The sequence below is a fragment of the Pseudopodoces humilis genome, chromosome 17 (assembly GCF_049639895.1).
Source record: "Pseudopodoces humilis isolate 2021_Gansu_Grassland_sample_001 chromosome 17, ASM4963989v1, whole genome shotgun sequence".
In the NCBI taxonomy this organism is placed as follows: Eukaryota; Metazoa; Chordata; class Aves; order Passeriformes; family Paridae; genus Pseudopodoces; species Pseudopodoces humilis.
The window spans coordinates 6499148-6524305 of record NC_142216.1 but is presented as its reverse complement, the minus strand read 5'-3'; the positions used below and the strand labels follow the sequence as shown (position 1 = coordinate 6524305).

Sequence of the window (25158 nt, the reverse complement as noted above, 5' to 3'; positions counted from 1 at the left end):
TCTCCTCCCAGGTAGAGCTGCTGAGTCCTGGATCAACACAGCAGAGCTGTTGTGGCTGTTGGTGTTGGCTGTGCTGCGCGCAAGGCTGCCAGCCCTTTTAACAGGGATAGGTTTACAAAGGAGAGCAAGAGCCTGCGGGAAAGCAGGGCTGGGCTGGGGGCTGATTAATAATAACAGCCCTTCTGCTCACTGCATCCATGTATATTGGATCTACTTCCCAAAAAAATGAGAAATTAAATGGCTTAATGCTACTTGATGTTCAGTGCCAGCACTGAATAACTGCCACGCCGGCAGACACACAGGCAGTGAGACACAGCCAGAGAGACACTTCCAATCGAGGTTGTTAAGCATATTGCAACAAAATGTTAATGTCACGTCTTCTGCTCGTTGGAGTTCTCAAATCTGTTCCTTCAGCTACCAAATTTAAAAGACTGCTTTATATTCCGCAGGCTTAAAGGTGACTTTTTTCCCCCCAATTAATTAGTTTGAAACTAAAAGGGCTGGGTTGCTCTGAGTTCCAGTGATGGAGCTGTTGGGATATGTGTATATATATATTTTTAATATTTTTCTTTTCACTTCTGGGCTGCTCCTTCTCATCTGGCAGCAAGCTGCCAGAGAGTGAGTCAATATTATTCAGTGCCTGTCTCATAGCTTAGGGGAAATGATCTGATCACCCCAAGCAAAGCCTCAACAGCAAGTGGCCGCATCACAGCCCTGAGGTTTGGCTCTGTGAGTCCATCCTGGCTTTGGGGCCAAGGAGAAGGCAGGTGTGGGGACACAGCTTTCCAGAGGGCCCAAGGGCTAAGCTGGAGGTGCTGGGGATGGCTGTGATTCACCAGGTCAGGCTCCCTTGAGCTTGTTCTTCCACCTTGTGCAAAAATCCTATGTACATAACATGAGAACTGAGTATCATTTACAACCCCTGAAGTCCCCAAAGGCAATGTGGAGCAGATGTTTCCAAACTAAATGCTGGTTTCACCACTGGCAAAGGGTCATGGGCTTGGTTTGCCCTCCAGAAATGCGGGTGGTGAAATTAATGAATGTGACTTGGACACCCAGGTCGGGGAGGGCACCTGCCACCAGGCTGGTGGGGATGCCTGAGCAATCCTCGGTGTACTTGCAAAGCTGGAGGGAGAAAGCTGCCCAAGCGAGGCCGAGAGAGAGCCGTGTGCACAAAACAATGCCATGATTCATCCGAGATTGCCATAACCCATCGCATTTCATCAGGATGCTGTGGCATTTAAAATGGCATTTCCTCCCATCTGCTGTGCATTAGCAGACAAAGAAAAAGGAGGAGGGGGGAGAGTACAGCAAAACAAAGGGGGGAAGAATAAAATGGGATTCCTGAGTCAGACTGGTCCCAAAGCAGCTCCCTGTCCTTGCAAAGCCTGAGACCACTGGCTGGGCAGAGGACAGTGGCATTGGCCATCGGCAATTTTGCCTCCAGAGCTTCCTAGCTGCAGCCCAGGACATTGCCCAGACGTGGTGAGATCTGCTGTGACTCAAATCCCTGCCGAGCAGCACCTGGCAACCCCCTCCACACCCAGAGCTGCCCAACCAGGGGCCCCACTGACCAAATCCCCCCAGGCTAATTTTGTCATTTCCTCTGCTTCTCCATGCCTCATCAGATTTTCCTTTGCTTCCTACCTCCCTTCCCTGACTCATCTTCCCTTGGAAATAAGAACCCCTTTCTCTGTCCCTTCACTGCTCCCCTGTTGCCTCTCTCCCCCCATGCTCCCACCTTCTCTCCTCACTGTCCCTTAACACCTTTCATCTCCATCTATCTCTTACATCTTGTCCTGCCCCATCTGCACCTCCTCCATATTCCTTTCTCTGCCCAGTCCAGGTGGTGCCCCCAGGGCAGGGAAATTCAGCTCAGCTTCTGAACTGGGCCATGAAGATTATCCTTCTAAACATGACTTGCACTTTCAGCCAATGCTCTGACCCATGAGACACATCAGAGTCGCTTTTTGGGGGTCTCAAGGCTCCTGTCCCTGGCCACCTGTCACACCCTGCTCTGGAGCCAAGGCAGAAGGAGCATTGTGCCTGCAGCTCACGTTCTGGATGGAATCAGCAGCCATGAAACATGTCAGGAGAGGGGCTGCCACAGCTGAGGAGCAACCAGAGCACCTTTCCTCTTGTCCCTGCTCCACCACCCTGCCCCGTGATCCCTATGGATCACACTCCCTTCATTCTGCAAGCCCTCAACGGGCATCAGCAGCCCCATGTGCACCAAACAAAAGGCAACACCGGGACCAGAGACTGTCCCACACTGCTACAACACATGACGTGCCAGGGTGGACAAAGACATTAACCTGAAGCTTGGGGAACAGCAAAGCCCAAGGGTCCTGCAGACGTGCCTGGGGGCTGTCAGCTCCAGCTGGGAGCACAGTGCTCCCCAGCCTGCAGGAACACCCCTGACCCCAGGCTTGGCTGGCACACAAGCAGTCATTCAGAACCGAATAGGTGTGGACAAGCTTGACCCCAAGCAATAACCAGGGAGCCTGTGAAAGTGGCAGCAAGCAAAGACCTCAGCTTGAAGGCTGAGGGCAGGGAAGGGCTTTGTGGTTATTAGCAGACAGAGCTGAGCAGGCTCCTCAATTACAGCTGTTTTATCCCTGTCTGGACTTCCAACAGCTTCCTCCGATCTCTTCGTGACTCAGTGTCTTGGCATGGACAGCACATACCAGAAAGGTTGGCTTTTGAAATCCACCAGGGACATTTCACCTTCCTAAAATAAAGAGTGGGCAAAATATTTTCAACCTCCTTCCAAAAAATGCGCACACAGAAAAAATACCAGTCCTTAATAAGCGCGTGTTGTTGGGTCTCAGCTGGTTTTGGGCTGGGGTAGATTTTCCTGGTTATAATCACGCAGCTGTTTGCTGACTGAATAGCTGTATTTATTTTTTGACATGTTTACTAACCACCTCAAATACCTTCTCTACCTGTAATTGTGGTGCAGTATACATATTATTTTTTTTCAGATTTCTTCATTCAAGTGGGTTGTGTTATTCCCAGGCCCTGTGCTGTGGTTTGTGGAGCGTATTCGTGGTTTGAGGGTATGAAGCTTTGGACTCGGGTGACCCTGAACTACGGCAGACTGGTGAAGAGATACTTGGTGGGGGCAAGGGGGAAATGGAGTCAATTTTTCAAGCCATTTGTGCATGGGTGCTCAGAGCTTTAACATCCTCTATTTGCCTTTCTCAAGCAGTCTCTCCTGAAAGCGTTTCCTCCCATCTGTGCCCATCTATCTTCCTCCCTCCCATGCTTTATTGAACTTGGTAAAAGCCAAACCCTTTATGCTTTCTAGTCCATGTGTGCCCTGAGCCACGGGAGAAAAGGGGAGGCCTGAAAATGCAGCAGAGCAGGCGCCTGTTGCATACCTGGCACCCAAATGCTGGGTTGCTTTCCCCAGGCACCCTGTAAAGAATCGTCCTGTGGCATGGAGATCAGAGGGAAAAAGCTGGAAAAGCTGGGCTGGCAGAACACCTCCAACCCTGCCTGGCAGGGCTGTGCTCCTCTGGCCTGCCCACACCTGACCTGAGGGTCTCCTTAGCAGGATGGACTCCCCTTCTTTGTCTCTCTGTTGGCATCTTAATGACTTGCTAATCTGGTCACCTGCCACCCTCCCAGTGCTAAATGTCCCATCCACCCTCTCCCTAGACCTCTCCAAACAGTGCTTTTGCAATCACCTGCACCATGCAAGCCTCCACTAATAGTTTGACATTTGTTTCAAGATGTTTGGAGAGCTCTGCTGCCCAGGAGAGACTCTGAGCCCGGGCCAGCAGCTCCTCTAACCACCAGGCTGCTGGTGGGAGCTGGGTTAGTGTTCAGATTTGGGTTGTTTGGCTTTTTTTCTTTAAGTAAACAAAGCAAACTGAGCAATTCCTGGAGGTATAAAGCCATTCCAGACCATGTCAAAGTAGGTCCAAAGCTATTCATCCATATCCCTGCAGCAGACAGAGCTCTTTTTGGGCTCCAGGGGCTCAAGCTGCACCCAACCTCATTTTCAGAGGCCATGAGCAGCATCCTCAGGCTGCCTCTGTCTGCTCAGCCCCATCCCCAGGAGACACCCTTCTCTGCCCCAGGATGCTTCACCTGGCTTTTCCTCTCCTGGTAGGAGAACCAGGGCCACAAACCAGGCCACCAGGTGAGCCTTTGTGCCTCAGGTCACCTCGGAGCAGCCACAGCTGTGCTGGGACACCAGTGCAGTCCAGCCACCCCATCACAGTGTGTGCTGAGGCCACGTTTACGCCAGGCTGCAGTGACCACTTGAGCAGGGGGAGGTCAGTCCCAGAAAGGGCTGTCCAGGTCTGCGATTCATTTACAGGAGCTGTAAAACTGCCTCCTGGACCGTGGCTTTACAGCCTTGGACGATGCTGGTGTCAAAGACATTCGGTACAAGAGCCAGCTGGAGGCAGGCCAGTTTTATATTTAATCCTGCCTATGAATACAAATAAAGGGTCTGTATTTTGAAGGAGCGACAGGCGCACCATGGACATTATTAAACCTTCCAAAAATAAACCCCTGCCAAAGTGATGGGAGCCAGATTTTTCCTGGAAAGTATCGGCATGGGGTGGGGGGTGGTAGTGGGCAGCCCCTCTGTCACAGGCCCCTTTCCAACAGCTGCTCTGCATCAGGAGCAGCTTCTTTCCTCTGGCCCTTTGCTTATTTAAGCCCCGAAAACGCACTTCCGAGCAGCTCAAAGTCCACTCAGCACTAAATCAACTCTGATTATTCGGCTTCAGAGCACTGTGGATGATTATTATGGAAAACTGTTCTGAAATATATGGAATTACATATGGTGCTGCTGGAGCAGCCCCCGCTGTGCCACCCCCGCTGGTGGCGGCTCGTCCTTCCCCCTCCTGCCGCTCTCTGCTCGCCCCCAGCTCCTGCCCAGGGCTCTGAGGGGCCCAGCTCCGGCCATGGCGTGACCCCCCCGCTTTCCCTTCTCCTCCATCCCCACCAGGGCGGTGGAGGGAGCCTCCATGGGGTGACCGCCCTTTCCCTGCTCACCCATCCCCTGCCAGAGCGAAATGCGGGACCACCGTGAAGTGACCCCCGCTCTTCTTTGTGCCCCATCCGCAGCCGAGGGGGTGTGAGAGAACCTCATGGGGTGAACCCCCCATCTCCCAGCGGGGCGGCATGACAGACCCATGGGGTGATCCCCTCCTTCCTTCTGCCCGTTTCCCCGGGGCGGTGCGGGACCCCCGTGGGGTGACAAGGTGACAAACCCCTCCTCGCCGGCTCCCCCCACGTGGTGTCCCCGGGCAACTCCCGGCACTACGTTTCCCATGGGGCCGCACAGCGGAAGCGGAAGTGGCGTCTGTCCGGCGCGGCACGCGGGCCGCGCCATGGCCGCCGACGGCGGCGGCGGGCGGGAGCTGCTCGCCCTCATCCACCAGCACCTGCTCCGCGGCGGCTTCGCGCGGGCCGCCCGGGAGCTGCAGGCACAGAGTGGGCAGGTAACGGGAGGCCAGGCCCGGGCCGCGGAGGTGGCAGGGGGGCCGCGGGGGCGGGGCGGTCCCGGAGCGCGGGCCTCGGCGGGGCCGCAGGGCCCGGTCCCGCTTCGCGCCCTCAGCGATCGCCGGGAGCGCCGTGTGGGTGCCGGGCGCGCCGCGGGCCCTTGGCTCCCGCCGGTCCGCAGGTCCGTGCTGGACCCACGTGGTGTCCCGGCACCCAGCGGGTGTTCCCGGTGCCCGCGGGCCGTTCCGGCTCCGAGCCGGCCGGGGAGAGCCGGCAGAGAGGCTGGCAGCCCGCCCGGTGCGGCTCCCGTCCCGGCGAGATGCTGCTCCCCGAACACGTGCTGTTCCGGGAGAAGTCTCCGGGAGAACACGCGGCCCTGGGTGCAGCGGGGCGGGGAGTGGGAGGGGTTCACCGGGAGGTGTGTGCAGGGAGATGCGCTCCCGTTTGCCCGGGGAGGCTTGGATGGGCCCCCGCGGTCGCTGATTCTGTCTGGTGCTCACATCCCGAAACGGGGCCGGTGCCTGACTGGTGTTCGCTCTGCTTTCACAGAAATTGCTCCCTTCCCTCTCGACCTCTCTCGAGGACATCTTTACTCACTGGGAAAAGTAAGTTAAAGGAGGGAATGAGTATCAAATAGATTCCAGACTCTGCTGACGTCTGAGTTTCATGGCATGTGTGATTTTTATTTGCTGGAATTCCATGTTGTCAGAGGATTTCCGATGATAACTGTGCTCAGAAGAACTTTTTCCTAATCTCTGGCTTCACAGCAATTCATTTCAGATGATGGAGATTATGCTGGTTAACGTTTCCTGAGTTTGGAGATAAGTTGTTACTTTAGTTTTGAGCAGCTGATGCTGTTTGTGCTGGTTGATGCAGGAGTGTTGTGGAGCTCAGTCATGCTTTACTGTAAGAAATCTGTTCCCCTTTTCTGTTTCACTTTCTTTTTAAAGCCACGTGCTTTTCAGGATTATTGACCTGAGAACAGAGAAGTTGAGCAGATCCTGAAATGCCAAAACTCTTAACAGGGACTTAAACCTTGGCATAGATCACAGATGATCTGACTCAGAGGAAATCTCTTGGTTTCAGCCTGTCCTTTCAAGTCCTTGCATGTTCCAAACGCCTTCCTGCATCATTATCCCCCATCTGAAGGTCTGCAGGAGGGAGCCTTCCCATCTGTGATATTTGCACCCCCCCGTGCTTGCTTTGGTTAGATGTTGGAGTGCAGCACTGCAGAGGCCTGTGGCAGCCTCAGTGCTGGGTTATCTGGGAATCCATGGAGTTGGGAGCACTGGAGTAAGGATCTCCTTAGCCTTGGGAAGTGTTTTTCAAAGGTGTTTTCTGCTCCATGCCTCTTGCCTTGCTCTTGTCCTCCACTCCCAAGCAGGAGAAAGGCTGGATCCAGATGAGGATGTAGCAGTGTAGAAATAGGTTTGCAGTTCCTCCCTCTAACAGTTTGTTCTGTGGGTGCTGGTGGTGACCTTCCCATGTGCTGGTTATCCTGCCTGCTGCAGCAAACCCTCCAAGAGACTGCTGCTTTTAAACTTGAGGAGCAACAGGACATTTGCATCAGGTTTAATTCCTTTTTCTTCAGTGTCACCCTTCTGTTCTGGTCCTGCCCCACAAAGACATCTGTTATTCCTGGTGTGTCTGAGTTCTGTCTGGTTGGGAGTCAAAATGAGGGGTGTGTTGGCCAGTTACCTTTATCCTGGAGTGCTCCTGTGAGTGAGCTGTCTTTATCACATCCTGTTGCTTCATAGGCTTTTGGCCCCAGAATGTCCTTCCTTAATCTACCCTGTGGCTCTTGCCTTTCTCACCAAGGCCATCTTTGGTGCTGCTCTCCAGAAACTCTTCCAGAGCGAGCCCAAAGCTGAGACTTGCAGTTCTAGGAGTAGCCTTCCCCCAGAGCTGCATTTACTCCTGGAGGATGCAGAGAGGGGGTGGAAGAGTGCCTGAGAGCTAGGGAAAGCTGGACCAGCTCACCGCTAGGAGCAGCCTGAGCCCTGCAACCCTCAGATGTTCCAGAATGCCACAAGGACAGTGCTAGCAGACACCATTTCTTCCCCTCACAGGGTATCCCTGAGCTCCTGGTCACTCACAACAAATTCTCAAATCAATCTGTGTTGTGCTGTCAGCTGCCACTGGATCAGGATGGTGTTGTAGGATCAGAGCTGCCTGTGTGGGCTGCCCTGTTGCTTTAGTAAAAGGATTATTGGAGTAGTCACAGGACTTCCTAAGCGCAGACATGCCTTTGGCTTAGCCTGCTTGCACAAAACTCGCTGTTACAGCTGTGCTGCCAGAACACTGACACCAAGCACAATCTTTACTCATCGAATTGTTAAACTAATCTTGTTTTTAAAACAGATGAGCAAATAAAATGAGCTGAACTGGCCTAGAAGTGAGGATATTTGCTTCTGATAACTGTGTCCCAGGGCTTAGAAGCATTGCATGTGTGAATCACAACGGCATGTGCCCTTGTAATAAAGCAAATGTGTTTTCTTTAAGTCTCAAATGAAAACATGGATAACTTTAACCACATCATCTGATCTGGTACAGGTAGAATTTAGAGCCTGGAGAAGTCTTTCTCCAACTTAATGTTTTAACCCAATTGAGCAGCTTAACTGTTTAATACTTACGTGGTCTCTTCCTCCTCTTTTTCTAGCACATCTTATGTAGGTCCAGCCACTTCCTTTCTTAAACCTCTCTGCAACCTGACTTTCCTGCCTTTTGACTTGGGAGCCCAAGTTCAAACGGCTTTTGTACCCTTTAGCTTGGCTTCTCCTGGCTCTGTGGAATATCAGGACCTGGTATTTTTGGGCTATCCGCCCTAACCCTAAGGCTACACTTTGAGGCTGTAGCTGCCTCCTGGAGATGGAATTTGTTCTGTAGGATGCCTTCTATCGAGCACCAGCCTGACTGTGTTTGTTTTTATTTCTCTGCTAAAGTGAGGAGTCTGCCTAGGGCACAGAAAAATGGTCTAGGTTCGTTATTTATTCTGAATGTTGCAGAAATATCTTGCTCTTGGAAGTTTACTGAGGACTGGAGATGTCCCTTGGAGGTTAGAGAAGTATTTGCCACCCCCTTAGGAATTCCTCTGTAGAGAAATTACACTGCCTATTCTTAGGCTTGGAGCTTGATCTGAGAGTGAATGAATAATTATATTTTAATTTGTTCAAGATCTTTTTTCCCCATTTTGACACCCATTGTCTTCCCTCAGAACTCCACCAAATTCCAAGAGAAGAAATGAGAATGATGAGGAGGCAGCTATCCCAGAAAAGATCAGAGTTCCTGATCCCGTGAGCAGCTCTGAGAGCTCAGAGAAAGAAGAGGATGAGAAGGAGAAGGAGAAAGCTGCAAATGGTAGGAGCCTTTTATCTCCCTGGAGTTGACAGAGTGGGACTGGAGACTTGTGTAGGAGCAGCCCAGCTTGCTTGGCTGGAGAAAATGCTTGTAAAGTGATGGCTATTCATTTGTGCTCATAGAAAAATAGGACAACTAATTTAGCACCCCCTTCTCATGTGGAGTTTCTGAGGAGCACAGATGTCTGCTGAAGCTAGAAAAAACCTGTTATGATTCAGTGGGGAGGGATGGGTGTTGTTGCTCGGATGAAGCTTTGGGAACCTCTCGCTGCCCACTGTGGAGCACCCTCTAATGGGTCCCAGGTGTGTGTTTTGCCAGCAAAGGCAGGGCTCTTTCATGGGTCAGGGAAGGTCTTGTTAGTTGGTCTGGAAAGCCAGTGCCCTCTGTGTGAGGTGGGGATACATCTCGAGTGCAGCTGATGTGGGAGGTGTTGGCTTGCGAAGTCTAACTGATGTCTGATATATTTTGGCTCAGTCTGGTCTGCTGTAGACCAGCCTTTAGAAGACTGCAGATCTTTCCTGTCTTGGTGGCTGGGAGAGGGATGGGGTGGAGGAGCAAAGCACTTGCCTGTCACAGGGACAGCAGTGGTGATGGTCTTGGGTAAGGTAGGAGATGGGACCCTGCCCTGCTGCTGGGGCCCTCCTGCAAACCAGAGACTGTGTGAGAAACACACTCACACAGCTGCTCTGTGCCTCTCTCCTGTGCAGCAGCCAGCCTTCCTCTGGCCACAAACTCAGTAGTGAATATAGGAAGCAGTGAGGAAGATGAGTCCTCATCAGAAGAGGAGGCTCCAGCTGGGAAAGGTGCAGTGACGGTAAGGCAATGCTCCTGGCCTTGAAGGCTGGTGGTACTCTGAGGCCAGGACTGTCTCAGACTCCTCAGCATGTGTAGAATTGTGTCCTGGGGTGGAAACAATATTTAAATGACCCTTCTGTGCTGCCATAAGCCTTCTCTTAGATACCTGTCCCCCAAACACTGCCTTGAAGAGCTCTGTGGCTTACCTGCTGCCACATTGCTGTTGCAGGTACATTGTCTCCAGTTTAGCTCCTCATCCTCTCATGAGTAGCCTTCTAATTTCCTTTATTTCCCTTAGGTGACAGCAGCTGTGGTGGGTGGCAAAGCTGCCAACTCCCTGCATTCAGCTCCCAAGGCTGCTGCCCCAGCAGGCAGAGCAGCAGGGCCCTCTGCTGCTGACAGAACTGTGCTCCCTAACAAGCAGCAGCCCAATGCCCCAGCTGCAGCTCCAGCCCCAGCCAAGGCCCAGAAACTGCCTGGTCCTGGGAAGCCTGGACATGCCACAGCAGCTGTGGCCAAAGTAGGGCAAAGCAAAGCACCAACACTGACCAAAGCACCGGAAAGTTCCAGCAGCAGCAGCAGCAGCTCCTCATCCGAGAGCGAGGAGGAAGAGGAGAAGCAGACTGCACAGACCCCAGCTCCCAGGGCGGGTAAGGAGCCTGCAGGGTGGTGTAGATGTGTGTGAGCTCCAGCTCTGCTGCAGATTGGATCTGAGGCGTGCCTTCAGCATGTTCCTGTTAGTTCCTCCCTTGCTTAGAGTGGTGCTTGTTCCTTGGGGAGGCTGCTAGAACACTGCAAAGCAGCCAGCTCCAGAGCTCCGTGGGATGAATCCAGCGTGCTTGCTCCCATTTCAAGCAGCAGATCCTGTGCTAACATGTCTGGCAGCACCCAGCACATACCCAAGGGTTGGTGCTAACAGTGTAGTATGTCCAGAGGAGATGCAGTACTAATACTGCTGATACTTTCAGCTTTATGGAAAGGCACCACAGTGTTTTCTCTTTATTCCCAATTGCAAAGTGATTAGTTTTGGGGTTTGAATTCTTCAAGGAAATCTTTAAATGCTTTGAAATGTATCTATGTGTGTTGGAGTAGGCTGGTGAGAAATAGATCATTGAAGTTCTGAATAGATCTTGGCTCTTACCCAGAGGAGGCCCAGCCAGGCTGGGTGCCCTTACAGGGATCTCTGTGTGGCTGGGCAACACCCCATAGGGTCAGAGAGTGGCCAGGAGGCATTTCCCATCTCTGCCTGCACTCAAGGAGAGTTTCTGGACCAGCATTTGTCTGGAGAAGCTGTTCTCAGCAGGCCATCAATGTTTTCAGCAAGGCTAGGTCCGTTTCCCTGCAAATCCCCTTAGCCCTCTCTGTGGCTTGTTTTGCTTCCCTGACTTCAAAAGCCACATTAGCATCACACTCTGGGGATCAGAGCAGGCAGCAGCTGTGACATCTCCTCTCCTGTATTTCAGAGCCAGCAGCTGGGGCCGAGAGCAGCAGTGAGGAATCAAGTGAGGACACATCCTCTGAGGAGGAGCTGGCAAATCCAGCCATCCAGGTAACCTCTCCAACATGGATTCTTAATCCCTAGGAAACCACTTCCCTTCTTTTGAAGAAGAGAGGAAATGCTGCGGTGCTGTATTCTGACAGCACCCCTTAACTTGGGTGTGTGAGAGCCGCACTATACCTTGCTGACATCAACCATTCTATTCCAGTTTCTACTAGTGCCTGAAGCTGAGGGAGATCCTTGGATCTGTAGGAGGTGATTAGTATGCAATTTGATGGATATAGTCAGGCAGTCCATGAAGAAAGTGACTTGTTTCAGATATTCCAGAGCTCATGGGTCTGAAAAAGCCTGTCCTGGTCAAAATTAGCAATGTAGCTTGCTTTAAAACAGATTCCATGCAGTTAGAGCTTTCAACCATTTTCTTCCAAGATTTTACCTGAATCTCCTGTTCCCTTTTGTTCCCCCTGTTCCCAGGCCAAGCCAGCTGTTAAAGCAGTGCAAAGTAATGCAGCACCTGTGAAAAGTGCACCTCCTACTCCACTGTCCCTCAAGAAAAATGCAGTGAAGCAAACAGCAGTGGCAGCAATCCAGGCCAAACCTGCATCGACAGCAGCTCCTGGGACTGCACAGCCCGATGACACATCAGAGAGCAGCAGCTCCTCGGACAGTGAAGATGAAGAACGTCCATTGGTAACCCAAGTGCGTGTCTCTGAGATCCTCCCTCTCCTTGCATGCCTCTCAGGGCTAGGAACTGCAGTGGAAAGAAAATTTTGTAAATGCATATAGTGTGTAGCAAAGTCATGTTGGGGGTGGGAGGAAGGAGGCGTGAATTGTTAAAAGGCACCTCCGTGTCTTTGCTCTGAGCTTTAATCAACCCATTGTGCCTTTCTTAGAAAAATCCATCAGTACTTTTAAATGAAAAAAAACCCCAGTGATTCTTTTCCCACCCAAAGAGGCAAATTATCATGGTGGAATTTGCTTCTCAGGTATAAATTGCAATAAATAGTGTCTAATTTGTCAAACTGTAGTGCAACTCAGCTTCCCTGCTGTAGAGAGTGCAAAATGCTGCCTTGTACCTCACTGGAGGGGACTGGTAGTAGCAGCAGGCTGATGGAGAAAGCTAGATGAAAGAATTCCTTGTGTCCTGCCAGTCACTAATCTTCCTTCAAGATTTGCCTTTCCCAGGGGGCTCTGAAATTTCTTCCCTTGATTACAGTCTGAGCAAATGAATTATGCTGCTGTGGGATTTGCCTTATTTCACTCTGTTCATATCTTGTCCAGACTAAGATATCTCCAAAATCCTCCCAGGCTGTCCCATCCCCAGTGAAACCTTCACCAGCAGCATCAGTCTCTGTCAAGGCAACTCCAACAAAAACATCTCCACGGTCCCAAGGGAAGACAGCACCAAAACCAACAGTGCCAAAGCAGGCAAAAACCTTACTAGGAAGGACTGCTACTCCCACAAAGTCTGCTGAAAGTATGAAGCCAGTGGAGAGCTCTGCCTCATCAGCCAGTGAAGAGGAGGATCTCGCTGTGCCCATCAGCCAGAAGGTAGGTGCTGCATTCACCCCAGTGCCAAGGGATGGGATATTCCAGACAAGCATTTATCACTTAAATGCTGCCACTGACCTCCTTGAAACACCAGAAATATCTTGTTTCTCAGTCTCTTGGAGAAGATGATCTTTCTGTTTGGAAGCAAGTACAGCCTCACTCTTCTCACGCAGTTGTCCCACAGAAGGTGGGAGGCACAGGTTTGATACCAGCTATTCACTCATGCCCTGCCCCTCTGGAGTGGCCTTGTGTGCAGGGTCACAGGTAGCTTGGTCTTGGCGCTCCTGTGGGGGTTTGCTCAGAGTTCTCTAACCAAAGGAGAAGGACTGGGACTCGGGTGGCTAAACTCAAAGGGGTGCAAATCCCTTCCTGAAAGCATCCCTAGGCACATCATATGAGCTCCAGGGCCCTTCAGAAAGTGCCCTGAAAGCAGTCTTTTGGAGATGCAGCCTTACTGTCTGCAAGGGAGGAACAGAAGCTAGGGGTAGAGCCTCATGTGTCCTTGCAAGGAGGCTCTTTGTCAACACATCCTTTGACTATTGACAGGCCAGAGCCAGTGAGGCTCTGCATTTTTGTCGTTATAGCCTTGGTCTGTTGAGGTGGGTGGAGGGGGATGTTTCTCTCACAATTGGCTCTGTGCTGCTCTCTTCCTGCATGATTGATTATATGTGAGGATTCAGTTCTAGATGACAGAAACAGCTATTTGTTAGCTGTGCCATGAGGTCCCACTGTAAAACCATTGAGATTTTTCAATTTTAGCAGGGTTTATTTGCCGGGGTAGGTTTGTGTCCTCCAGTGTTGATTCTGTGAAGCTTCCAACAGCTAGTTTTACCTGCTGATTTAACCACTTCAGCATATTCCCTCTTGCAAACTGACATTTACCCCTCTAAAGCCAGAGTCAGCAAGGAAGAGCTTGTCATCGAGGGAGCTCTATTTTTGCCATACAGGCTGTTCCTTCCCGTGTTCGTAGCCTACAGGCAGAGACCACGAGTGAAGCCTGAAGATAAACCATTGGGCTTAGCTGTGTCCACAGTCCTGTCCTCCCAGTCAAACTCTTCTTAGCTCATCCCTCGCCATCTGCTACTTGGGCATATGCTAACCACTGACTTACTGTATCCTGCAACTTCCTCTGGCTTCTGTGCAAGATCCAAACAGATACAGAGCGTTGGAAGCTGCTTCATCTTTCCCTGTGGGGGTGGATTAGCACAATTAAAATGAACATCATGCCTAAATTGAACTGCTTAATTGGTATGTTTACCCCTGAAGACTCAAGAATATTTAGTCAAAGAAGTTGACATGGTGCTTGCATATTTTGGGGGGAAAGGATAGTAATGGGGGACAGTCTCACCTTAAAGATGCTGTGAGCTGCTTTTCTTTTGGAACTGCTAATTTTGCTCTGCTGCTTCTTTCCTGAGTGTTTTGAGCCAAAGGTGGCACTTGAGCCCTCTATAGACAGGCTTTGGCTTCTATTTACAAGGAGTGGGTGTGAGATGCACGTGCATCCATGTGTTGGGAACCCGTGTCTTCCTTGAGCATCCCAGGAAAACCCGCGTGGGTTGTGCTGGCAGAAGTTGTGCCAGCAACTTTTAATCTTGGACTGCAGGCTGTGTGGGTAGAGGCCAAATATCCTAAGAGACAGAGGGTCTTCTTTTCCTCCTTGGGCCCTGTTCTCTCTCCTGTTCAGGTGGCAATTGCCCTTGGCTGGGCCATGACACAGCCGAGATGCTGCTCCCAGTGCTGGTACACGGTGCTGCTGGAGTGTGATTTTACAACGTGCACCTAGCACGTGGCTCAGTGTTGTTCCCCCTCTTGTCATGCAGCGCTGCAGGATGCAAATGGACCCAGTGAGTGGCAGATGGGTTGTGCAGGAGCTGAGTCATCACACTCACTGAGCCACAGGCAGCTATTGCTTTGGGGGCTGGAGAGGGAGCAGGAAAAATTATTTCCTCTCAAGTTATTTTCCTCCTCTCTGAGTTACTTCAGTACCTGTGACTCTCAAGCTGCCAGGAGCTCTCTGCCTGTATTACCTGCTCTCTGGGTGTAACTTGGCCGTGCTGTTGGCCAGATCCCACCTGAGGCTGTCATCCATCTGATGTGGATTCATGGACCTTGGCTGCCTCCCAGGAAGATCTGAGGCTGTGTAAACCTTATGGTGGTTTCTATGTGGATGCTGTTATGTTCATTCTGTGTTATGATGCCCCTGCATGGCAGTTCTTTCCCACTCCATTGCTAAGTTAGGAAAAGGAGCACACCGTGCTGTGCATCCACATAGAGGGAGAAGCCAGAACATTGCTATGAAGGGCTTAAAATGGAGTGATCTTAAAACTCAGTGGGCTCTGATCTTGGTAAGCTCTTCCCTTGCACAGCAGTGTTCAGAACAGCAGAGAGGAGTTAGCACGTTCAGAGCAGTGTGTGTGAATTCTTCTGAGTGCTTCAAGTACTTGTGTCTCTTCAGCATTGCAAAGCTGGCCTCTCTCCTGGAGATTGTGACTCACTGGTATCAAAACAAAACAGAGAAGTGAGGTTTGTGGTCCCCCCTCCCCAAGCACTTGTGGAGGTTTCTGTTTCTCTAAGCAGAGTCAAAATGTGCTTGGCTCATTCAGAGAGCTGTTCTGTAATGGGATAAACATGCAGATGCTGTTGCCTGTTTAGTGTTTGGCTTGGAGATGATAAACAGTGCCCCAATGGCAGCCCATGGCAGGGCTGTGCCAGGAAGCACAGTAGGATTGGTCTTCCTGAGAGGCTGCTGCGCTGGTGCTCCCTGCTGTGGGCTGTGGGCTATCACTGCATTAGCAGCATAGCAGGGATGGTGCAGCTGGGCAGGAATCTCTCATGGAGCACCAAAGCAGGCTGGCATCACATGCAGGGAGCACAGGGCCTGCCTGCCCTGCCAAACACGATGTACTCCTTGGCAGTGCAGCCCAGAGATGAGCCATGAGTGGAGTAAATGAGTGGGTGCAGAGCAGTGCCAGCCTGGGGAATATCTGCAGGGGAGGAAATCCCCAGATCATTCCACAAGCACTTCCTCTCCTCTGCCACCGCTAACCTTCAGTGCACAGGAGGGGATAGGAAGAGAGAGTCTCACCTGGCAGTTGTGTATCTGGGGCATTCCCAGGTAACTGTGGCTTCCTAGTGCTGACACAGCAGGGAAAGTGGCTTGTGGTCTGTCCTGGAACACTGAGTGTTGATAGGTGCTGCAGAAAAACACAGCCCAAGTGTGTATCAGAGGTGTTTGTTGTCTGGAGATTTCTAAATTATTAGACCTGTTGACAAATCAGCTTCCAAGTTGAGTCACACTCTGTCTACCCTGTGTTTCCCAACCCTTGTGTCAGCCCTGTGTCTACACTGAGCTCTCTAGCAGCTCTAGGCTGTAGCTGCTCTGATGTTGTCTCTGAATCTTTCAAGTGTTATGGCACAAGGCTTCCAAACTCCTACTAATTCCCTGAACTGTGGGTAGGTCGTGCTTGAATGGCTTCCTTTGAGTGGGAGTCTTGGGGTTGCACTCCTAGTTCTCCTGTCCTCAGCCAGTGTCTCTGTCTCAAGAAGGAATTGCTGTTAGAAGATTACAAGCACTATTAGCCTTTGTGCTCATGTAAAACATACTTGGGCTTTCTGTCAGAAGGAAATTGTTAAATTCCGAGGGATATATCTACAGCAGCTCAGCCCAGGCAGTGACTGAAGCCCCTTCCACTCATGACACAGCAAGGATGGCATGAGTGTTAGTAACAGCTCTCTTAGGGTAAAACAAAACCCAGCCTGAGCTGAAACTGCACTAGAACCTAAACACCTGTACTAATACTGCATTTCTGGGTCTGTGTTTCTTTTTTGTTAAGAGGTTATCAGACCAGCCCAGGCCTATTCCCAGCCTGACCCAGGCTGCTAAAGCTGGGCAGCCTGAAAAAGCAGTGGTAAGCACCTTGAAAAGCCAGGTTGCAGAAAGTGGGAGCAGTGACTCGTCTGACAGTGAAGAGGAGTCTCCTGCAGCACAGACACAGCCCCCACAAGCTGGTAAGTTGCCTGGTAGTAGCCAGGATCCCACACCAGCATCCTTATGGGTTTCTTACTCTCCCCTGCACATGGAGCAGCTCCTGCTCTGCACAGCCACAGAGAGCAATCCTTTCTGACACTGAGAGAAATTCTTGTGCTTTTCCAGCAGTGAAAACCAACGCTGTGCCCCAACCAACAAACGCGAAAAAGGCACCGGCTTCGGCACCAGCCCCTCCAGCTGTGGACAGTAGTGACGATTCCAGTGAGGAGTCAGATTCAGAGGATGAAATAGTCCCCCCTTCCCAGGTGAGGAGCCACTGACCCACTGGTTGTTCAGGCTTTTAGTGCTGCAGGCTCAGGAGGTCTCAGGAGCTGGAAGGTGGTAATTGTGCAGGTGATGAGCAGTGCAGAGGAGCCTCCTGTTGGCTGGATCTGGTTTTCTTGGCCATATCCATGGGTCTGGCTGACCCCAGCTCTGGGTGCACATCTCAGCCACAGCAATCTTGCAGTGTGTGAGAGCAGTGGAGAGTGAGTGCTTTGACAGGAACACGAGTAGACACACACAAGCCCAGACCTTCCCTGGCACTCTGTTCCTTCTGCTCTACTCCAGGAATTTAGGCTGGACAAGCAGCCAGATCCTTACAGGAAGAGTCTTTCCATGACCTGTGTAGCTCCAAAGCAATCCATCACCTCATTCCTCACAGACCTTTGAAGTTCTTTGGTCTTCTTTTCCACAAGCCTTGGGAGAATGGCAGGATCTGCCCTAAGGAGTAGCACAGCAGTCCTGCTGCCTTTCAGCTGGGGGAGCCAGTCCCCTGCCTTGAAAAAGGGAGGTGACCCCATATCTGTGCTGAGAGCACCCCTGAGTGCCATGGAGCCGATCCCAGCTCTCCCACTGGAGTCTCTTTGTGTCTCCATGCCGGTCCTGCAAAGCTGTGGCTGAGCTCCCTGAGGCCAGAGCTGCCTTGGTGTGAAACTGTCTTGGGGGTGTCTGCACTTGTGCTGCAGTTTGAGCCCAAGAAACCACATAAAAAACCCACTGGCTGAGGAACATGGCTACTCTTCCACATTTTGGTGGCCTGGCTGGTGCTCTGAGCCCAGGGCTTGGTGGCCAGGCACACTTCTTGCCTCACACATGCCTTTGCTGGGAGGAGGACATTATGAGTGCAGGAAACCCTTCCCTGTGTCAGCCTGAGGCTGTGGCCAGTGGAAAGGATGTCTCCCTCCAGCTGATGGGCAGGCAGCCATCCTGAGCAGTCCTTGAGTAAAGCATGTTTATATTACTGAGATTGTATAAAATAATGCAGTTGCTGTAACTTGAGCTTTGTGTGAGAGGGCTGAGAGCTCATGTTGGGCTGGCAGCTCTGCACAGCAGAGCGGGGCCTTTTCCTTTCCCAAGGCCAGATGTTGTATGAGGGAAATGTCAGCCCACAAAGGCCCAGCTTGTCAGAGATCTGGTGGGGAGAGCTGCTCACGTAGCCTCGTCAGTAGCACAATCCAGGAGGCTGAGTGCTCCTTCGTGGCTGCTTCTCCCTCCTCTGCTGGCATTTGTCATGGACCTGTCCTTAGTGCCTGGTTTCCATGCCCTTGGCCTTTCTATTTTTAACCACTCTTATGTTAAGTTTAATGGGAGGTTTCAAATGTGAGGCAACAAAATTGCCCTTGTTAATTTGACTCCTAATCTGTTTTTGATTTGTGGACTTGGAGGCAGATTTTCCCCTTGGTTGGTGTCTTTGTTATCTCTGTTGCAAATTAACTGTTGCTGTGTGATTTTTAGCCTGTAAAAGACATCCTGGAGTCCAAGTGCCCACTCTGCAAAGGTTTGCAACTGCAGTCTTGCTGGTGCTGCAGTGGGTAGGGATTCAGAGCCTGCAAGCACAGCACATTTCCCCTGCCTGCCTCAGGGTTGGTGCCTTTGGGGCACTGAACTAAAGCTTTTGGTGCTCTTGGGGTGCTGGCCCTCATTTCTGCTCCTGGCTGTGCTGGAGGCCTTGTTCAGAGGCCCATGGGAGGCAGAACTGGTCTGTAAAGGAGAGAATTAAAAACCAAAAAGTCTTGGTGCTGTGCTGAAAATGATAGAAAGGCTTAGGAGTTAGTTCTGGATTGGTGTATGCCTCTGTATCTTTTCCCTCCAAGTTTGCTCTGTCCTGATTTTCTTTCTCATCTCTTTTAGACTCTGTCCCAGCAGAACATGAAAGGAACTTCAGTTTCGAGCATGGTGGCTGCAAAGGCAAATGCCAGCCTGCCTTCAGGGAAGAAGACAAAAACTCCTGCTGCCCCTGCAGTGAGCAGAGTGTCTGAGAGCTTGAGCAGTGATGCCTCAGAGCACAACATGCTGGCAGGAAAGGTAATGGTGGAGGAGAGTAAGGTGGGGAGCTTTCCTGGGGACAGGGAGAAGACAGGTCTGCTCGAGTCTGGGGCTGGTGCCACATCCCCAGCTGAGGGATGTGTTCATGAAGCTGGGAGAGAGGGACTGCTCTATCCTAACCACAATTATCATGCCATGAGATGAGGCAGAGGGTAGCCCTGGTACCTTTGCTGTTCCTGGCTCATAGCTGGCTCACTGCTTCTTTCCTTTAGTGACAGCAGTTGTCTGCTTGGCCTCAGCTGCCCACTTGTCTTGTGGGCCGGGATGAGCTGGGCCCTGTGAGAGGTTCTTGGGCTCACTGTGACAAGAAGTGGAGCAGTACAGCTGAAGAAGGGCCAAGGTGGTCCAAGCCCATCTACTCTGGGCTGCTGCTTATAGTTCCTGGATGTGAGCAGTTAGTTATTCCTCCTTCCAGATCTATTTCATCTCCCTCTTCCTAGGTCCCTGCTGCTTCTAGCCAAAAGCAAACGGTTCCTGTAGGAAAAGCTTCTTCTGCCAGCACTGCCATCCCAGGAAATTCCACTGCCAAGGCAAGGAAGCCAGTCCTGCAGCCAGGACAGGACACCCACCCAAGCCAGGCTGTGCTACCCACCCATGCAGAGGACACCTCAGACAGCAGCAGTTCCTCCGACAGTGATGAGGAAGAGGCACCCAAGCAGCCGTCCAAACCTGGTCAGTTCTCTCCAGAGGATGCTCTTAGTGCTACTGGATGGGGACAGCCTTTTGTTACCCATGGCAGGTTTGCACTGGCAGAGCACTCCCTTTTTTTTGGAGGCAGAAGGGCTTTTGGTGGCAGTGCCTGTGCTGGGGAGGTGAGCTCAGCCCCAGGCAGCAGTGGTTTAACAGGAGGAACTCTGCTCTTCCAGCAGGCCCCCTACAGAAACCAGGAGGGACTCAGCCACCCCACAGCTCCTCCTCAGAGTCCAGTGAGGAGGAGGAGCATGCAGCATCGCAGGTATGGTACTAGAGCAGGCTGGATCCTCTTGGGTCTTGCAGCTGGCTCCCAAATAGGACTGAGAGACTCAATTCTCAGCCACAGCAGATGGGGTGCTGGGTGGGTTTGCCAGCAGAGAAGTGGGGGTTCTCCAGTGCAGTGATGTGGGCTTTTGGTGGAGGCAGAGAGAAGCTTTTGAATTTGGAATGCTTCCCCAGATAGCCAGGCCTTGGGTCCAGGGTTCATGGTGCCTTCCCTGGGAGAAGAGACGGATGTGGTACCTTGCAAGGGTTAAACCAGGAGAGCTGCTGCACAGTGCCAATAGCAGCAGGGATTTTTTTTCCCTCACTTTAACTTGTAACTTAAGCCATGTCCAAGGCATTAAATTCCCTTTGTAAGTAACGTGCAGGGCGTGCAGCACATCTGCAGTGCATTAAGTGTGCGTGGGCGCACGCTGATGGCCAGGAGCCTCCCCCAAGCCTGCCTTGCTGGGTGAGAACAAAGGAGAACCTCTGGCTGCCAGCTCGAGGCTGTCAGCTCAGCTGGTGTCCATCAGTGTTGGCCTGTCTCCTGGTAGCCCTGGGCTCTTAGAGCAGGCTCCACAGGTGGCCAAAGGTGGGCCCTTCACTTGAAGTATGAGGACAATAGCAGCAGCGACAGAGCTGCATGTCTGGTGTGTGGGAGGCTCCCTGCTGTGACTCCTCAGTGTGTCTGTACTGTTTCAGTCCCTCCTCACAGGCTACCCAGTCGTCTCCAAGACCCCAGTAACACCCCAGGCACCAAAGACGGTTCCCCCCCCGCCTGGAGGTGAGCTGGGGCCACGGAAGGCAGCTGGGAGTGCTGCGAACTCCTTCGCCAAGGGCTCCCTGAAAGCAGCCCAGGCCAACAGCTCAAGCAGTGACAGCAGTGACTCTGACACAGATGACAACCAGGTGGCTGCAAACCACAAAGCAGGTGGGTCTCCTTTGGCAAGATTGGGAATTTGCTTGGCCCAGGAGCGAAGCTGTGCTGCCACAGGAGGGTGACACTGGGATGGGCCCTGTTCCCAGTGTGTCTCTACCATGAAACCACAGCATGGAGTGCTGCTGCCGTCTGCTGGCTTCCCTGGCCACAGCACAGCCTTCTGCCTCAGCACCCTGCTTGTGCTGGCTGCCTCCAAGGCTCAGTGCCTTTGCCTCTTCCAAGATGTGCTTTAACCACAGTAATTAACAGGAACGGGTAGGGCTCTCCCTGGAGCTGGTGCACACTGCACTGCTGGCTTCTGTGGAAGGTTCAAACGCTGCCTGAAGAATGTCTGCGGCACGTGCTGGTATTCAAGCCCTGCCCTTGGGCTATGTGGGCTCTGCTGCATATCTGGAGAGCAGAGGAGGGGAAGCAAGAGAGAAGAGCAGTGGAGAAACAAAGTGTCCCACTGTTTCCCTGATTTGTTGGCAAATTGTAAAACTTGAAGCTGGAAGCTGCTTCTGCTCTGGTGCGACTCTGGCACCTTCAGATAAACTCTGGCTTGCTCTAGAAGTTCAGATGGGTCTGTTGGTCCCTTGGGCATATCATGAAATTGTGCAAAAGGCTGTTGAGGAAGTCAAAACTATCTATGTATAGATAGCTCAAGAGGGCCCAGGGGCTCTGGGCTTGGCCATTGGTGGTGATTACCTGTGGCAGTGAGGAGACCCCTACCACCCTGGGAAATCCCCAGCTTACTGAGGATGGTGTCCTGGAGAAGGACTGCTCCATCTATGCTTACCCATCTTGTCAAACAGCCAAAGCTGTTGTGGCTGTTGTCACCCACTTCAGGCTAAGGTATCTTTCTCTGACTCTGCTGCAGATGCCAACAAGTTTGTTTTTTTTCTTGGGAAAAGAACTGGATTTTCCTCATCAAATGCATATTTCCATCCTCCTGTGACTAGTCTGTGTAATGAATGCTCACTGAATTGTCTTCTTTGTCTGTTTCTGCAGAAAACAACCCCACTTCAGGGCAGGAAGCTACAGAAGCCTCCAGCAAAGAGAAGGTGGCAGGAAAAACAGAGCCAGGTCATGCCAGCCTCAAAGCTTCCTCACTGAAGAAAACCCAGGCAATGAAAGAGAACAATGTTGGGGCAACAGGGATGCAAGTGAACCCAGCATCATCACATGCCCTGCTCTCCGTCCCACAGTCAGAGCAGCCAAGCTCAGGGAGTGAAACTGAGGTCACCACTGCTGCCAAAGTCCCTGCAGTGCAGACAGTGGAGGGGTTGGAACTGAAGAAGAAGAAGAAAAAGGAGAAAAAGGAGAAAAAAGAAAAGGAGAAAAAGAAGCCATCCTCCGCAGCAGACAAGGCTGTGAAAACATCCAAGGGCAAAGACAAAGAGAACAAGAAGCAGAAAACATCTCAGAAGCGGAAGCTGACAGGAGAGGATGGGGCTGTGGAGCAGCCCAAGAAGAAAAAACTGAAAGGGCAAGCTAATGAAGATGTACCCAAAAAGAAAAAGAAGAAAGCAGATGGTGACCTGGAGAAGGTGGCAGGCAGCAAGGAAAAGAAAAAAGCAGCTAAAAGTAAGCATCCTACACTTGGGGCCTACTTTGCAATAGGTTCTTGCAGCTGATGCATGTTCAGCCTCTGATGCAGGGCCTTGCAAATAGCACCCACTTTCCCATTGGCTTCCTGTTTGGCTGCTTCCCTCATGGAATCATAGTCAAGAGGCTTAAAAAAGCTCTAAGATCATCAAGTCCAACCATTAACCCAGGCCCATCCCCAAGCCATGTCCCCACGTACCATATCTACACATCTTTTAAATGCCTCCAAGGTTGGTGACCATATTGCTACCCTGGACAGCCTGTTCCAGTGTTTAACAACCCTTTTAGTGAATAAATTTTTCCTAATATTCAACTTAAACTTCCCCTGGCTCAACTTGAGGTTATTTCCTCTTGTCTTGTCAGTTTTGACCCTTCTACAGCTTGTTGTTCTGTAGTGCCCTGCTCTCTGTCCTAATCCAAAGGCCTTTTTTTTTTTTTTTGCAGTGCAGCCTGTATTTTCAAATCAGAGCTGGTTTTGTGTTGGATCTGTTAAGCTTTAAAAAAAAAGGGAGGGGTGGGAAACACGGATTGGCTGGGCCAGATCTGATGGTGTTTCTATTCTGCTGAAATGCAGCCCTTATTTTTGGAGGAGACAGACTTGTCTATTGGCCCCTGTGTGAGCTGTTTAACAGCGGTAAGTGGAGCCTCTTGAGCAGTTGTGCTGAGCTGAACCTCGTGTCCACCCTGTATTAGCAGCTCCCCTGGCTCTCATTTCTGGCATGTGCCCATCTACTCCAGCCCTGAAGCAGTTCCTTGGAGCAGGAGGTGTAAAGAAGGGAATTCTATGTCATTCCACCCATGTGTGTGCACAGATGGTGGGATCAAGCTGCTCTGGCTCAGGGGTATTAGGGAAACATTCCTGCTCTGGAAATCTTGCTCAGGTTTGGATATGATCAGAAACTTATTGGGGATCCTCCTACCAGTCTGTGCTCCCTCTCAGAGGCTGGCAATACCAGAGTACCTCTCTTAGCTGGCTTTTCTTTCCCACTCCTAGAAAAGAAGACTGGAAAAGAAAAGAGGAAGAGCAAAAAGGTACCTTTGGAAGGAGCACCTGTAGCAGATGACTCTGCTGAGGTTCACAAGAAGAAGAAGGTATGGGTCACACTCTGGGCTGTGGTGCTCATCCCAGCTCCCCAGGCTGGAGAAGGAACAGAGCCATATCCAGGCCTTGCTGACGGTACAGGGAAGCCTACAGTTCACTGTGGCCAGTCTTAAGACAGCCTGACCTTTGGTTGGGATTAGAGTGACTCAAAGGGCTTGTTGCTGTATTGCTGCCCTAGGAGATTCCTTTCCCCTGGAATGGTCAACCCCAGGGACTCTTAGTCCTGTCTAAGGAGTAGGTGCTCCTCTCTAGCTGTCTGTTCATCTCATTCTCAGCAGAAGCTGGAGTGCCTGAGAGCTTGCCAGGCTTCTGCATCCCACCCCAAGGGCTTGAAGGGGTAACAGAGGGAGACTACGGAATGTTCCTTGTGGTGGCTGCCACCTCTACAGGGACATATCCAGGAAGCCTCTGTGGCTTTACTGGGTCCTTCATGTCTGTGGTGCAAATGATACTGATGTATTTTTTTTCTGCTTTCCATTTTAGAAGAAGAAAGGAGCTGAGCCTGAAGGATTGTAAGAAGGTACATGGCCTGTGGGGATTGGCCATTGGTACTCTAAGCAGTGTAACCTTGGCCACATCCAGAACTCCTGGGCCAGATTTAGGAAGACAGTGTGCCCTCTAAGAGCTCATTGAGTCAGCCTGGCCTTGGATCAGAGGGCCAGGGTGTGGAGTGACGTGAGGAATGTCATGCAGCCATGTGCTGGCTTCTTTGGATGTGTCTGACCTCAACTCTTTAGCTGCTGAGAACTGGATGTCCAGCCTGGGTGTTGCTGACCTCTGTGACCAGCAGAGATGAGCATCTTCTGGCAGTGTCTGTCTGTCCCTGCTGACCACAGGGAGCTTGGGAAAGTGATGGGGATTAGATGGTGATGTTGTAGCCACCTGGAAGTGGACCAGATGCCTCTGCCCATGCTCTGCTCAGTTGTAAGGCTGTTCTCCTCCTCCCCATCCCTAACTTTTAACTCCTCTCCCCAAAGGTACCGCATTCCTGTGATTAAAGATTTATGGGTGAAGATCAAACAGAAGAGAGGAAAAGGAAGCTCACCTGGAGAATTCCAACTTGTTTTCAAATAATAATTTATAACTTCTTTTAACTGTGACTTTTACAGCTCTGCTTTAACTTTCTGCCTCCTCCTGCCCTGCTGAGGCCCAGAGATGTGTTTATAGTCCCTCCAGATGGAATGGAACTGGAGGAGGCAGTTTGACCAGAGCAGAGCATAAACTGCTTTTCTTGTTGTTGACACCCAGCCATCCCTTTCTCTTACCACAGAGCTATATTTTTGAGAAAAACTTTTACCTTTTTTCCCTTCCTCCCATGACTTGTGGTGTCAGTCCTTTTGCTACTACAAGGAAAGCTCTTGGGTTTCCTTTTTATCCTAACACTGACAGTGGTGATTATCATGTCCCTGGAGTTGCACTGAACAGTTGTGTCCAGCAGCTGTTCTCAACCAAGGCAGAGTCAGTTTTTGTGTTGTTTTTTTTTTTATGAAATACAAAATAAAAAACAACAAACAGATTTTACTTCAGCTGCTTTCAGGGGAAGCCAAGGC

General features: G+C 51.3%; 1 protein-coding gene across 4 annotated transcripts; it reads left to right on the top strand.

Annotated features, from left to right (window-relative positions):
- Positions 1 to 5340: 5340 nt before the first annotated feature.
- Positions 5341 to 25124, top strand: TCOF1 (treacle ribosome biogenesis factor 1). 4 transcript variants are annotated; one of them, XM_088063536.1, is made up of 18 exons: positions 5341 to 5465; positions 6016 to 6071; positions 8681 to 8823; positions 9531 to 9637; positions 9917 to 10268; positions 11082 to 11167; positions 11591 to 11815; positions 12425 to 12667; positions 16501 to 16675; positions 16821 to 16960; positions 18828 to 19001; positions 19463 to 19694; positions 19889 to 19977; positions 20682 to 20910; positions 21910 to 22485; positions 23501 to 23598; positions 24092 to 24128; positions 24586 to 25124. In XM_088063536.1, the coding sequence occupies exons 1-17, from the start codon at positions 5355 to 5357 to the stop codon at positions 24122 to 24124; spliced, it is 3069 nt and encodes a 1022-aa protein (XP_087919662.1). In that variant the 5' UTR covers positions 5341 to 5354; the 3' UTR covers positions 24125 to 24128; positions 24586 to 25124. The 4 variants fall into 4 exon arrangements, with proteins under 4 accessions (XP_087919662.1, XP_087919660.1, XP_014108694.2 ...); XM_088063534.1 differs by having other exon boundaries at positions 12398 to 12667; positions 19892 to 19977; XM_014253219.2 differs by having other exon boundaries at positions 12398 to 12667.
- The last annotated feature ends 34 nt before the right edge of the window (positions 25125 to 25158 follow it).

Coding starts and splice junctions, on each gene's coding strand:
- TCOF1 (XM_014253219.2), top strand. CDS start 5,355: ATGGCCGCCGACGGCGGCGGCGGGCGGGAGCTGCTCGCCCTCATCCAC. Junction 11,816..12,397: donor AACGTCCATTGGTAACCCAA/GTGCGTGTCTCT, acceptor TATCTTGTCCAG/ACTAAGATATCTCCAAAATC. Junction 12,668..16,500: donor CTGTGCCCATCAGCCAGAAG/GTAGGTGCTGCA, acceptor TTTTTTGTTAAG/AGGTTATCAGACCAGCCCAG.